Here is a 13,542-nt window from a genome sequence, read left to right as displayed (position 1 = left end):
TTCCTGTTACAATCAGGAGAAGAGGCAACCAAACTAAGTACAGTAATATTGGACACATATAGAAAGTTTAGAGCAAAATAGGTAATCAAATAGAAAGAAGTGATTATCAGTGATTATCACTGATCAGGCTTAGAAAATCCGACGGAATTGACTCAATTAGAAATAAGGATAGATAGCTAATTGTATAATTGCCATTCATGCAAATATCTCAGCTTTTCTGTTAATCAGAAAAAAATGAAAGATAGATCTGATGGCAATAAAAATAATAAAGCATCTTGGGATCACCAGTGACAAATACACTAAGACTGGATGAGGTCCTGCTTAAGGCTTATCTTGTACTTTGGATGGAAACATTTAGTTTTTATTAATTTACATCTTTGTTCCATTCTTTTAAAACCCCAAAGGAATTTAAAACAAAACAAAACACAACACTGATCAGTTTTAAATTTATCTGGAAGAATAACTTAGAATCTCCATGCAGGCTTCAAAAAAGAGAAACAGTGGGGTAGGAGACTGCTGTGTTGTGATCTAGGCATGCTGATGAGTGTTGGTAATAAAAGCCTGGCTGGTTCCCTGGAGGAGAGCCAGCCAGCAGGACAAATGACAACAGCAGAACATGGCACACAACTCATTAAGCAAAGGACAAATGTTCAGTAAATGGCTCTGATGACATTGGTATGCTCTTTGGGAAAAATAAAGGTAGATTTTTTACATACTTTCCCCTGCAGCTCCACCATCCAGAGAAAACCACTTCCAATGTTTTGATGTTAAAACATTTTCCTATGTGTATAAACCATGTCACTTAATTTTGAAGAAATGACACATTTTAATCTGATTTTTGCTATTAACATGAATACTTTTCATTGTGAATATTTTTATAGTACATCTTTTTAATAGCTATGTAGGAATAAACATCAGAAATTGTGAGAGAATAAGCCCTAGAGCCCTCCACCATCCATGTTATGTGATGAGTCAAATCTTCCATCCTCAGGAGAATTGGGGAAATAGTTACTCAGGTAGTTTGTTGTGTTCTATGGTTCAATGAGGAACCCCAGGAGAGAAAGCCCATGTAACCCCAAGAGCATCGCAGCCCCCTCCCCCCCATATACCAGATGGGGAAAGGGAGACATCTGAGCCAGCAATGCAGAAGATAGCTTACCAAGTGCCCTTGAGACCCAAACCGCGTTCAGCGCCCATCTCTCCCTGGGGATGAGGGCGATCAGTACTTGGATTGGCACTGATCTCTTCTGTAGTTGTCAGTATAGGGGCATCTTTAGGCGGTCTTCACAGTGGTTGTGCCAGTGTCTGCACAATACATGATCCCAGTCGAGCTTTGTGCCATTGGCTTCACTTAATTTTCGTAGTGGCTCTGTGAGATTACGTCCTTTTGTACCACCATTCCTGGATTAGTCATGGGAACTCAGGGTCACATGGCTGCATAGTCCAGCTCACTTTGCAGTTTGATGTCTATAGGATTATCTTTTTTGGTCTCCTTACCAGAAACTTCTTTGCTGGTTGGATTTACACTTCTCTTTCCACTCTTTAAGGTTTAGCACAAATCAGTGTTTTGGATAAATGCTGAGAATATTGAAATATTCATTTCGGTATGAAGATTACCTTGCTCTGTACGGATTTGGGGATTTCCACACTGAGAAAGGGATCAAACAGACTGGTGTTTTTTTTGTGATTGATTTATTAATTAACTGGGTCACATTGCATTTAGTGCCATGGCATCTTTTAGTGGGGACTTGGTTGCATGGTCATCATGGGGTTCCATGTAGAGACCACTTGTTTGCTATCACATGCCTTCAAGCATCCATAGATAGACAAGCTTGCTTAACTAAGTATATAGTTGTAGCCATCTTAAATGTCGAAGACATTACCAGATGGCAAGGTGTATCATTTGAAATCATGTAATACACTGTCCTGATGGCTTTAACAGATAATGGTGTTTTCTCTTGAGTAGGGACACTAGAGGGCAGTCGGTGCTTGGTGTGCCATGGGGGTCAGTTTCCCCGCCTCTTTCAGCCCTTCCTTCGTTTTTCGCAGCTTCTCACAGGTGCTAATGGGCTTTGTTTCCCCCGGATTCCAGGACCTTGAGTGTATGGAAGACTTTTAAGGGAGAGGCAGTCATGGATAGTTTAAAGGAAGCGGCCTTCAGATTGTCATTTTCCATATGTAATCATACCAAAAATTGAATTCCCTGAGAAAGTAAAATGCATTCGAGCCTAAGAGTTCTGCAGATTCTGCTATTCACCTTTCTTTTTACAACTGCTCTTCTGCTTTCCAGAAAATTAGCTGTATCCCTCAACCGGGCTTTTATCAGGGTGCATCATATGATGATAAACAATATGATGATAAACAATATCTTTCCAGAGCATCACACCCAAGACACTTCAGGGACGTGTCTGTCTAGTATAAATTAGTACAGACATCAAAATTGCCATGAGGCACTACTGCCAGCTTGCTCTTCTTCATGCAGAGGCTTTTTTTCACAGGTGAATGCTGCAATGTTCTGAACTGAGATATGTTGTATAGGGGGTTGTGGCGGGGGTGAGCAGTTTTCATTGAAAGTTCTCATCATTCCCAACTGTCAGAATGAACTGCTTTTAAAGGCGAGAGTCTCATGAAAGCAACAGTATTCGTGTGTGTGTGTATGTGTGTGTGCGCGCGTGCATGCATGCATGAGCAGTTCTTTTAAGTTATTCACATTTGATCCCTAGGACAAGTTATTAACTGGAAAGAAAAATAACCTTTGGTGCTAAACAGTTCAGGTTAGTGGCAGTGGTTCTTTTAAATGTAGCTACGGTATCTGCAGGATTACCAGATTTTCAGATACTAGATTGAAGCTACAGACTGAAAAGAGAATTTCTGTGAATTTTTTTAGCTTACATGTGTTAATAGAGTAGTTAAAACCAGTTAGCTTATCATATATCATAAAAAGTCTGGTTCTAGTTGATCTTATTTCCCATTGTAAAATTAATGCTTCCATATGCAGTCATATTCTAGTTACTGACTAGTCTTTTAGCAGTGTACGCTCTTGTCTTTCATTAAGTGTAAAGGAAACATGTAATCATGATATCTAGCAAAATTAGTGGAATTTATGATTTCGTACACATGATTTTTAATTTCCTCATACTTGAATAAAGCAAACATACCAGCACATATTTAGTGAAGGATCATATCTTATCTTTTCCTATCTCTTCATAGATAACTTAGACTGTGGCATAAAGAGTTGGCGTTGAATTACTACAAAATAAGTAATGAGAAATGGCTCCAATTTAGTTTGTTTTTATGTTATAAAACTAGAAAATGAATGTTAGATACATATCATTTAAATCTTGCCTGTTTTTAAAAGTAACTTAAAAAGATACATTATTTGATATCTTCCTTTAATTCATTCCATAGTGGCTTTCATAATGTTCCTTGAAACGTTTCAAAATGTTTATTTGAATTAAAAAATTAAGTCAGATCTTTTATCAGAAATAATCATGCTGTGGCTGACCATTGCGACAGTAAAGACTGACCAAGCTGCTTGGGTTTCTTAGCACACCATTCCCTTAAATTGAATGAGCCGAATCTGCTGCTGCAAAGTTGTAATGAAATTATATTTAAAGCACATGAGCATTTTATTTTTAAAAATAATTTTTCATTGGTGGAAATATACCCTGATCATGTTTGAGTCTAGCAAGCAGTAATGCACACAGACACATGAGTCGCTTGGAAAACAAGCAGTTGTACTCTTTTTGATGCATTTTCAGTACAGTTTTGCTTTTACTATTTATATCACAATTATCTATCATAGTTTTAATAATGTTTTATAATTTGGATTGGGTTTGCTTTACTAATAATTTCAGTGGTAACTCAGTTTTTCAGATGAAGAATTTTAACTCCTAGAAATTATATTTAAATAGATTTAAAAATAAAATTTCAATTTATGTACATATTTTTATTGCAGGGAAATATGCTAGGGTGATAAAAGACTTCAAAGCATAACATTTAGGTACAATTTCAGAAGTGAGTAGAATAGCCCACACATTCCAGAATAATAGGAAGTGACATTGAATTTCTGTTACAGAAGAATGAGTGGATTTCTTGTCCTAGCACCTCATCTTGCTTCCTCATCCTAGTCCCAGCTCTGCTCTGCTGTCTGAAAGCCAATAGAGCAATTAGGAGAGACTTGGAGGACCAGCCAGAGCTCATTCAACTGGCGGGGAGGTTATTGGATTCCCTGAAGCAAAGAACAGAAAAGGAACTACTCAAAGATACAATGGATCTTCATTCTCCTATGTGACTGCTTCCTGGGAACTGACACTTGCCACCTGGTCCTTAGTAATTGCACTTAAAACATAAAGAATTCCTCAGGCACCTAGGAGGAAAATATCAGGTTGTGTATAGGAAAATGCACTGCCAGTCAGCAGCAGAGCCCAGAGTTATGTCAAGTGCTGAGGGTGGGGAGATGTGATCCAGGAGGCTCATTCCAGCTAAGGTGTCTGATGAATACAGAGGGCAGGAAAGCTCTCAGGACATGGGGCTATAAGAGATATGGGAAACAGTTGGGTAAGATCAAGCCACCCATGAGATGAGCAGGGTCAGGAAGCAGCAGGCACAGTTCTTATAGAGAACAGATAGTACAGCTCCGGAGCTTGAACTTCTATGCTTGTGTGGCATCCAGTAGAATCTACTTCCAGTAGAATCAACAAAGACAGCTCGTCCTGTGTAGTAGAGTCAGGTGTTCCAGTTCAAAACAGAAAATAGAGATAAAAAGACTTAAAGAATCCAGCCTCTCCTGTTTTTTACCTTTTTTTTCTTTAATTAGAATTTTCATGAAGTATTTTCTAGAAGCTCAGTAAGTCCTTCAGTTTCATTTGTTTTAATTTTGTTAAATTTAACCAAATTAAATCGAATACTTACGTTAAAAGTACCTTGTTTGATATTCATTGTAAAAATCGCCTCTATGAAGCCATTCATATACATGTGTCCAGGGATGTCTGTATGGAAATAGCAATAATAGCACCTAAAATTCCTTGGCGTTTCCTGTGAGCTAGGCACTGTTCTAAACTCTTACCACATATTTACTTATTTAGTCTTCCCAAAGCTTTGAGGTAGGGGACTATTATTCCCATTTCACAAGTAGAGAACACTGAGGCTAGAACTTAGGTTACTTGTCCAAGGTCAGATAACAGAGTCAGTTGTGGCGCCAGAATTTGAATCTAGGCTGTTGGTCTCCTTCCTCCAGGGTTTCCTGCTGCCCCTGAACCTTATGTGTCAGAAAAACCCTTTCTGGGTGTCATGATTTTTTCTTCTCTGTACTTAATTTTCTTTAAAGCCTATTTTTATGAAACCAATGAAGTGATGATTTTTGACAAGGAAGATGGACAGAAACAGCCTGAAGGATTTGGCAGCCATTTAGTATGTGCCACGGTGCCCAAGGGTGGGATTAGATGACCTGCTTTCTTTCCCTCTCTTCTGTGATTCTGCTGCTCTGAGTGGTTGATTGGTTCTCAGTGGTCCCAGAGAATTGAGTGCCTAGAATTGTTGGGTAAGGAAGTCTCCACCCTCAAGAAATGGACAATTGGAGTCTGATTGCTATCTCTCCAAAAGACATGTAAAAGTTTACTAAACCTTTGCCTGTTTTTTTTTAACCTCTTACCTCATGACTCTTCTTGTTCAGTAATTTTAATTCCGCAGGGCTGTGCAGAGTGAGAGGTAGTGGAAAGGCTGTCTCCTCCAGAGAGTGGCCTAAGCAGTACATTGTACATTGCATTGTTGGTTTGTTTCATTTTAGGAGCCTCAGGGTCTACTCAGAGAAAAATGAAAGGTGGCAGAATCAGTCCTACGCACTTGTACGCAAGCCAGAGTGGTTGGTTGTGCGGGAACCTTGTGTCCAATGGCGGTCTGCCAGGACCAGCTCCATCATCCGGGGTGCAATGTGTTCAGGTCCAGTTACTGCAGGTAAGAGCCATCGAGTGGGGAGGAGATAGGCCACAGAGGTAGCTGGGCAAGAGCTGTGGGCAAAGTCTCAAGATTTAAGTTTCCGGGTCCTCCTTCCTCTCAGTGTACGAACCTTCCCCAACCTTGCTTCTGAATCCTCCCAAGTCCTGTTTTATATCCTAAATGATCTCTCCATAACCCCAGCTTCTCCCTTTTTCCCCTCTGTTGGACTACATTTATCTCAGCTTTTATCTTCATTAGGATTGACAATTTGGCATCAGAACTCTCTCTGTGTTTGATTCCCCCCATACAGTCCCTCTTCCATATCTCACTGAGAGTCGGTGAGGTATAGACAGGTGCTCTCCCTTGCATAAGCCCCCCTGTAACTGTCTTCCAGATGCTTAGGCTGGTCAGGCAGGCACTGCACTCCTTTTTCTGGCCATGTGGATGCCTTGTGGTTTTTGGCTCCTCACACTGCCTACTCCTCCCCAGATCCTACTTCTCTTTTCATGGCTGGGGTGAAGGGACTTCCTCAGGCAGCATTGGTCACCCTCATCTCTGGGGACTACTTGTGGCACACCAGAGAATGTAGCCTTTATATGTTAAAGGTGTTTTTTCTTTTTCTATTTTCTTCTGTACCAAACTGAGCCCCTCAAGGGCAGAGCCAGCCACCTCTTAGACTGTGGCCAGGGCCCAGCAGTTGCCTGCAGCTGGCAGCCACTCTGTGTACACCTTTATTTTCAGTCTCATTTTTGAGGAGCCAGAATAGGGAAGTAAGATAATTTGGGTTTTAGGAGAGAAGAGGTTTAGAAGCTGAGATTACATCCCTCTGACCTGGCCAGATTACATGCCACCTCTTTACTGAACATCTTCTGTGGCCAAAGAGCACCATGTGACCAGGGTGGCACAATTAGAGATGTCATAGGACATTTGAGTCTTGAGCCGATCTGGAAGAGAGAAGAGGGTAGTCTTGTCCATGGTGTCTCTAGTCCTGGGAGAAACTCATGAAGATGGGACCATGCTGGCTGTGAAGAGTCTGTAGGGTTCAGATGGGTCAGAGAGAGGTAGGAATGGCCTGGGCAGAGCTCAGGGAAAGCCTGGAACCACGGGCCTACTAAATGGCCTTGCTGTTAATAGCAAACCAAAACTGATGTGAGGCTTTTGTGGGAGTGGGCCTTGTCTGCGGAGATAAGCAGGAAAATATGCTCCTTCATTCCAGGTTTGGGGCCAGGAAAGAGAGGAAAGATTCTCCCAAGATAGAGGCATTGGAAGTGGGGAAGAACAACCTGAGCCTTCTGAACATGATCAAGGCTGGCAAGTTAGAAGCGGAGAAGGCAAGACCCTTGGAGGTTTTGAAAAGGAGACTGCAAGGAAGCTGGTACCACTGGCAGAACAGGAGCTAGCTGAAAAAGTAGTAGTAGCTATTTTGTAAGAGACACCCAGTTGAGGATGTCAGCTTTGAGTCAGATAAACCAGGAGTTTATTTGTTTCTTTCCCTTACCAACTAGTATAGTCTTGGGCAAGTTACTTAAGCACTCAGGGCCTCAGTTTGTGTATAAAATGGGGATGATAGTGCTCAGTACTGGATACAGAAGGTTCTTGAGGTTGTGGAAAGAATGATAGATGCTAATGGTGGCAGTGGCACCAGGAGTTAAGCGGTAGGGGCTGTGGATGGCTGTGGGCTGGACAAGGAGATGAAAGACAGCTGAACTGTTAAGCAGTGTCCCTTTTCTGAACTGGATGATTAGGGTCATGGTAGCCTCTCCTTCTTGGGAAGATCTGTGTTCTCTCTGGTCCCTTTTCAGCTCAACTGAGGGTTGGGTCCAGGGCAGAGGTGAGCATACCTGTGTGGTCTGAGAAGACTGCTGGGGAGCAGTGAGGACACTTGGAGTGAGACACTAGGAGCCCTTGCCAGAGTTCAGAATAACCCATAAGAGAGAAATTGGCGCATGGACTGAATGAAGGGTTTTGGGTGTAGGACAGTACGGGAAAGTTCCAGGAGAAGGGTCTGGGAGGGAAGAGTAGCCAGATGGTAGGTGGCTCAGGCCCGGCTTAGCCTGATTGGCCTTGGACTGGGATCAAGGTGAGAGAATGAAGACCAGGAGGAGAGGCAAGCAGCTTCCAGCCTCTGATACCAGTTACAGCTAGGTCCTCAGGCCTCAAACGGGTCTAGGTGGTTCCTCACATGGAACGTAGTGGGTGGGACTGGTTCTACTGTGTATCACAGTGACAGGACTCCTCAGGCTGAGGTAAGGAATGCCGCCATGCTCGATTAATAAAACGTTTGCTGTTGCCTCCCCAGGATGACCCTTCAGGTGAAGGAGTTTTGCCATTGGTGCTCAGCCCGCAGCCTTCCACCTTTCATCCCCTTTTTGCCATCGGTTTGCCTGTCTATGTCCTCCAGGTCTGATGCCTTACAACTTTTCGGGTTTATTAGTAAGACTGTTAATGAAGCTTCCAGCTTCTGAGGCTGGTCACTGAGGTAGGCCTTGGGTGGAGACTCATTGGGTTGATTGCCAGGACGTTTGCCACTTCCTAGAAAAGGTGGGTAAATGGCCATAAAATAAAAGGCTAAGAACAAAGCTCAGATTTGCTCGTCATTGTAGCTCCCACTTATAAATAAGATGAAATACAATATTTTACATATAGAAATTCTAGTCACTTTCCCCTATGGAAAATAAGTTGGCCAGTTTTTAACCTGTGAGAAAATAGACCCAGACCAATTAAATAGTTTGCTTAAATAAGTAGTTAAGCTAAGTATAGGTGGCTCTGGATATTTCAGATTTGGATATAAAATAATGAAAGTAGCTTATCAAATTTCTAACAGACTTAAATATATATTTTAAAAATCCATACAAACAGCAATTTCGGTTTTCTTGAATTCACATCGGGCTGTTAACTATTTTCCTTGATGTCAAAAATAAATATTGAATAAAACTCAAGTATGAGGGGTCTGGGGTGGGAGTGGAGACCCCAAGACTGCTGGAGTGGGGGTAGGTTGGAGGGCAGTTTGGTACCATGTATCCAGAAAAACCTCAGCCGTGTCTGTTGCATTCTGTCTGGCATTCCCACTCATGAGATTGCTCCTAAAGAAATGAGGTAGGATGTAAATAGCCAAAAGCTGGTCGTTGTAGCCTCAAATTTAACGACGTAGGAATGTTTTTCTAGTGGAAGGAGGTAGATTAGATGAGTGATGGTGCAGCCTTGCTGCTGCTGGAGGCCTGGTCAGCCACTGATGATGCGGATGGACACCTAGTAACTGAGAAAGGTGCTTTCCACATACAAAATGAGAGAAAAAGGGTTACAGGGTAAACAAGGACACTCATTTTTGAGAAAACCTACAACATGGTATTGAGTTTATTTTTTCCTTGTTTTTGTTTATATTTATTTCTTCAAGGAGCATATGTTCAAAATAAAGGTAAAACAAGTTCTAGTTGAGAAAAGTCGGAAGCATTTTATTGGCTGGCCCCTAAGGTTATGCTGCCGGTTGGTGAGCAGCTACAAGGCTGCCTTCTGTGAGGTGGTCTTGTACTGCCTCAGCTCTCCACTCTGCCCCACTCACCCCTCTGCTTGGTTTTGCAGGAGGTGCTTCCTGCAGCTGGAGGGGCTGCTGGGCCTGAGGACACGCACTGCACAGGCAACACTATCAACCTGCGGGACCTGCAGTGAAAGCAGCCCTCTGCCTCGGGGACCCAAGGGCGACGCCTCTAGTCTGTGCCCCCCACAAGACTCTGTTACATGGTCTTGCAGGCTTGGGTGAGACCCCACTTGGTTTCTGCTCTGAAGGCCAGCCTAGTTCTTTAAGAGACTTTTGGGTACATTTTTATTGAAATGTTTCTTTTACTATTCTATCAGGAACCAGTTTGGGGCTGTACTATTTGAAACTGCCTTTTCTGAGCAAAGGGCTTCAGTGAGACAAGATTGCCTTCTGAGCAAAGCACACGCCTCTTCCATACTTGCCTTTGTCCCATTTGATCTGAGCCATGGAGCACTTGTTGCATTAAAAAAAAAAAAAATACTTGTATAGGAAATTGGGTGCTAGGTCTCCTAGTCAAGTACAACTTTATCTGTAATAAAACCAGCTTTAGTGTTTCAGCATTTGCCCTGAGAAAGATCGAAAAATCCTGTTTTCCTTTTCTGTGAGCTGTGTAACAGGCCGTTTCCCAAGCTCTTGGGTGGTATTCATAGTCAGATTGATTTTGTCGCACCGTAGGGCAGAAGTGGGCCCGTTGTCACAGGAAGCCAAATTCTGATTTATGTTCCGGCACACCAGGCAGGCGGCAGCTGGTATGAAGGGAAAATATTGGGGGTGAAACGGGCACATGAGGGGTCTTGTTGTGAGCCCTCTGGGTAGATGAGATTTCAACTTCATAGTTTGGGGATGGTAGAGTTAAAACTTTCAAAATAATTTTTCTAAATTCTGTATTTGGGTATTAACATTTAATAGGAATTTGGTTTATAAAGTAATGTTCTGAATACTATAAATTATGTGCAGGACTATGATGATGGCATGTATATGTTTTTGTTGATGTTGAAAATGTGCATATCATATGTTACAGTCTATTTTTACAGAGTAAGGTCTTGCAATAGGAGACAAGTGGATAACCTTGCACATATTTATTTGTTCATTAGCAGACTGGACAGTCCCTCAGAAATGCTGTGTTTGCCTTGTGCTTTTTGAAGTGTGTGTTTATTCAGATGCTATTTTGATTTTCAGGCTTGGAATCATCCAAACTACCTGTTCTATGTTTCTTCATTTCTTGAGTTTTTGGGCTTGAGCTTCTAGGAGTGACCCTAGCATTCAATTGTGATTCCTCTCAATGTCCTATTCTGAGTTGCCATCTACTCAGAGTGGCCAGAAGGAATTCGGGCCCCATTTATAAATAGTTCTTACAGAACCTGCATTACAGACTAAAGTCCTGTGCCCACCGGGCACCTCAACCACCAGGTTCTCCAGAAGCCCCCTCCCTCTACAAGGAGCCAGGCCTGTCTGCCACTGTGCGCTTGGAAGCTGGGTGGCCTAGTAGCCACACTGCACTGGCCACCTGAAAGAGGACGTGTCACTGGACCTTTCTCCTGTGTGTTCCCCAGTGAATGTCCACCACAAAGTGATTGGTACTGGCTGTCAGTTTTCTGGGCACTGAGGTTCCCTGTGGGCAGTGGACACAACTCCTAGTGCAAATGAATAAAAGTTTTTGTATGGTTATGCACTGAAGGTTTCACTTGGCTTAATTTAAGGAACTGTGTTTATAAGTGGTGAAATCACTTTCTCCTTCAGTCAGTAGTAATAACCCTTCCATCTGCCCAGCTTGCTGATTACTCTTCTTGTCTTTGCATTGGGGCTAGCCCCACACCATGCTCCAGAGTGGAATTGACTTCTGTCTCAAGGCAGTTCTTTTAGATGGGAGCCAAGGTGGGCTCCTTCCCTCAAGCATTTGCTTAGGGTTAAATGATTAAAGAGGGTGCTTGCATTTGGAAACAGGGTCTCCCTTCTTAAACAGGCCTTGGACACCAAAGAGTCAGGGAGTTTATTTCTCATGAGTAAGGAAAAATACAGCAGGAGACCATGACGGCACATCAGTGGCCACATCCAGGTCCTGACAAAACCTTGTCCGCTTCCTGCTGCACCTCTTTCCTGTAAAGTTAGCCAGACCAGTGGCTGCAGTTAGGTGAAGAAAAACAGCTGCTCCTCCTTTTCCTTGTCTAGCAGCTCAAACTCAGGCTCCTCCTTGGTTTTCATGGCCGGGGGCCGGGAGCGACACACCAGCTTTCTGCCTTTCTGCAGAGGAAGTGGACTCAGTGAGCCTCCGCCTGTGGCCTCAGTGCACCAGTGGTGCCACTTAGATGCCAAGAGGTCACACCTCTACCCCCCAGCATGCCAGGAAGCTAGGGAGCTGGGGCTGTGGGGCCCTATGGACTGTCTCAGCCTCTGGTCACTCCTGGTAACCACAGACTGAGGGCTGGAGTTGCCGAGCTGTCTCAGGAATGTGAGTCTGTCCAGCACAAAAGCCTGTGCCCTGGGGTGCCAGCCTTTAGATGTTTGAGGGGTGGTGGCAGGGTGAACACTTGGAAACACAGATGGGAAATACTGGGCTAAACAAGGAACTCATCTCTTGCTGTGAGGATTACGGGGCATGGGGACCCTGCAGTATCTGCCATTTCTCATGGGACAGTGTGGAGAGTGCTGTTCTGTTCCAGGGAGAGTCCATTGGCCTCACTTCTCTACTGGGGACCATGTTCAGGCTTAAGACTGCCTTAGAGAACACACTTTCTGTTGCCAAGGCCAGGAGGCAAGTGGCTGCTCCTGCCCATTTTCTGTGGGGTAGAGGTCTTGGGACATAGCAATCAGGGGACAACTAGTGACAGATGATGGCCTGGGGTACAGGTTGTGTGGTGGGACCCTGGGGATACCAAGCCGTTCTCTGAGCTGAGGGTCTGTACCTGGGCAGGGCTGGGTGGGAGGGCATGACCAGGCCAGTCACTAAGTGTGTGCAGGACAGCTGGCAGCCCAAGGGGGAGGACTGTCAGACGAAGAGGAGAATAGCCCTGAGGGGCAGCAGGGTTGGTGGGCCCAGGAATGGGACATCATGCTCTACCCTGGCCTTGCTCTCTTGGCCTCAGAACTCCCACAATAGCATCTGCAAAGGGGGCCACACCCTATGTGTCTATCAGTCCTGCTGTGCCTGGTTGTGGGACCCTTCCCCAGCTGTGGCTCTCCAGGAGCACCCCACTCACCTTCTTCTTGATTTCAGCCTGAGCCCGGGCTTGGGCTCGTTGCAGACGCTCCTCTTGTTGCTGCTTCTGCATCTTGGCTTTCTCTTCCCGGAGTCTGCGTGGCAGTGGCAGCAAGAAACATTGAAGATTGGGGGAGGCTGCCACATCTGCTTCCCAGCTCTTACAGTCCTGGGTCAGGCCATGGCCCGCCCTCTTCTAAGGAAACTCACTCCTCCACCCTTCCCTGCCAGGGCCTTGGTTCTGCCCCCACTACTTGGTGATTGGGGGTAGGGTGAGGGGGAGACTGTCCCAGCTCTGGGATCCTCTGGGATACCTTCTAAGGGTCATGAGCTCATAACGTCAAGAGGCCCAGGTTCCAAGAGCCCCATCCCTGGCCACTGAGCCTCATGCCATGGTCTCTCCATTGTCACCCCTTTAAAGTCCACCCCCCAACAAAGTTAGTATTGTGTCCTTCCTGTCTGTACTTCTGGTCCTCAAACTTTTGTCCAGTGTCTGCTCTGAGCAGAGTACCAGGGACACTGAGGAAGAACCCCTGTGCTCATGGGAGAGACAAATAGCTGTTAGCAGATGGCTGTCTCAGGGCTCCGCACAGAATTGAATGAACGATGAAGCCTACAGGCCAGAGGAACAATGGCGTCTGGAACTTACCTCCACCCCACTGGGCCTGTGGGGAATTCCCTGAGCTTCCTCTTGAAGGACAGGTCTATGCCACCCATGTCATGTTCTGACACTGCCAATTCCATCTTTCTGCCCCTGCCACTAAACCCTGGGCTTCCCCGAGCTGTTCCCCGTGTCTCCGTACCTTCCCTCTCCTGGGCTCTGACAGTGCCAGCCTCTTCCTCCAATCCAGTGAGGAAAATGGCCATGGCTGTC

General features: G+C 44.6%; 2 protein-coding genes across 7 annotated transcripts in view; one reads left to right on the top strand and one right to left on the bottom strand.

Moving 5' to 3' along the window:
* ZXDC (ZXD family zinc finger C) overlaps positions 1-11,144 on the top strand; it is a 35,989-nt gene extending 24,845 nt beyond the window's left edge. The window contains exons 9-11 of the mRNA XM_036229737.1: positions 5,789-5,955; positions 8,237-8,338; positions 9,517-11,144. Coding sequence (XP_036085630.1) covers positions 5,789-5,955; positions 8,237-8,338; positions 9,517-9,603 — 356 coding nt within the window. The 3' untranslated portion in view covers positions 9,604-11,144. The remainder of the gene's footprint in view (positions 1-5,788; positions 5,956-8,236; positions 8,339-9,516) is intronic.
* A 302-nt stretch (positions 11,145-11,446) lies between these two features.
* Positions 11,447-13,542, bottom strand: part of CFAP100 (cilia and flagella associated protein 100) — a 44,498-nt gene continuing 42,402 nt past the window's right edge. For 4 of the 6 annotated variants that reach the window (XM_036229740.1, XM_016160530.2, XM_016160527.2 and 1 more), the window contains 2 exons: positions 12,670-12,763; positions 11,600-11,713 (listed from right to left, as the gene is read on the bottom strand). In XM_036229740.1, the coding sequence (XP_036085633.1) occupies positions 11,600-11,713; positions 12,670-12,763 (208 nt within the window). Of the gene's footprint in view, positions 11,714-12,669; positions 12,764-13,542 lie in introns of all 6 variants that reach the window. The other 2 variants (XM_036229742.1, XM_036229739.1) reach the window with 1 other exon arrangement.

The sequence above is a fragment of the Rousettus aegyptiacus genome, unplaced genomic scaffold (genome assembly GCF_014176215.1).
Source record: "Rousettus aegyptiacus isolate mRouAeg1 unplaced genomic scaffold, mRouAeg1.p scaffold_m13_p_12, whole genome shotgun sequence".
Lineage (NCBI taxonomy): Eukaryota > Metazoa > Chordata > Mammalia > Chiroptera > Pteropodidae > Rousettus > Rousettus aegyptiacus.
This window is presented reverse-complemented; position numbering and strand designations above follow the sequence as displayed.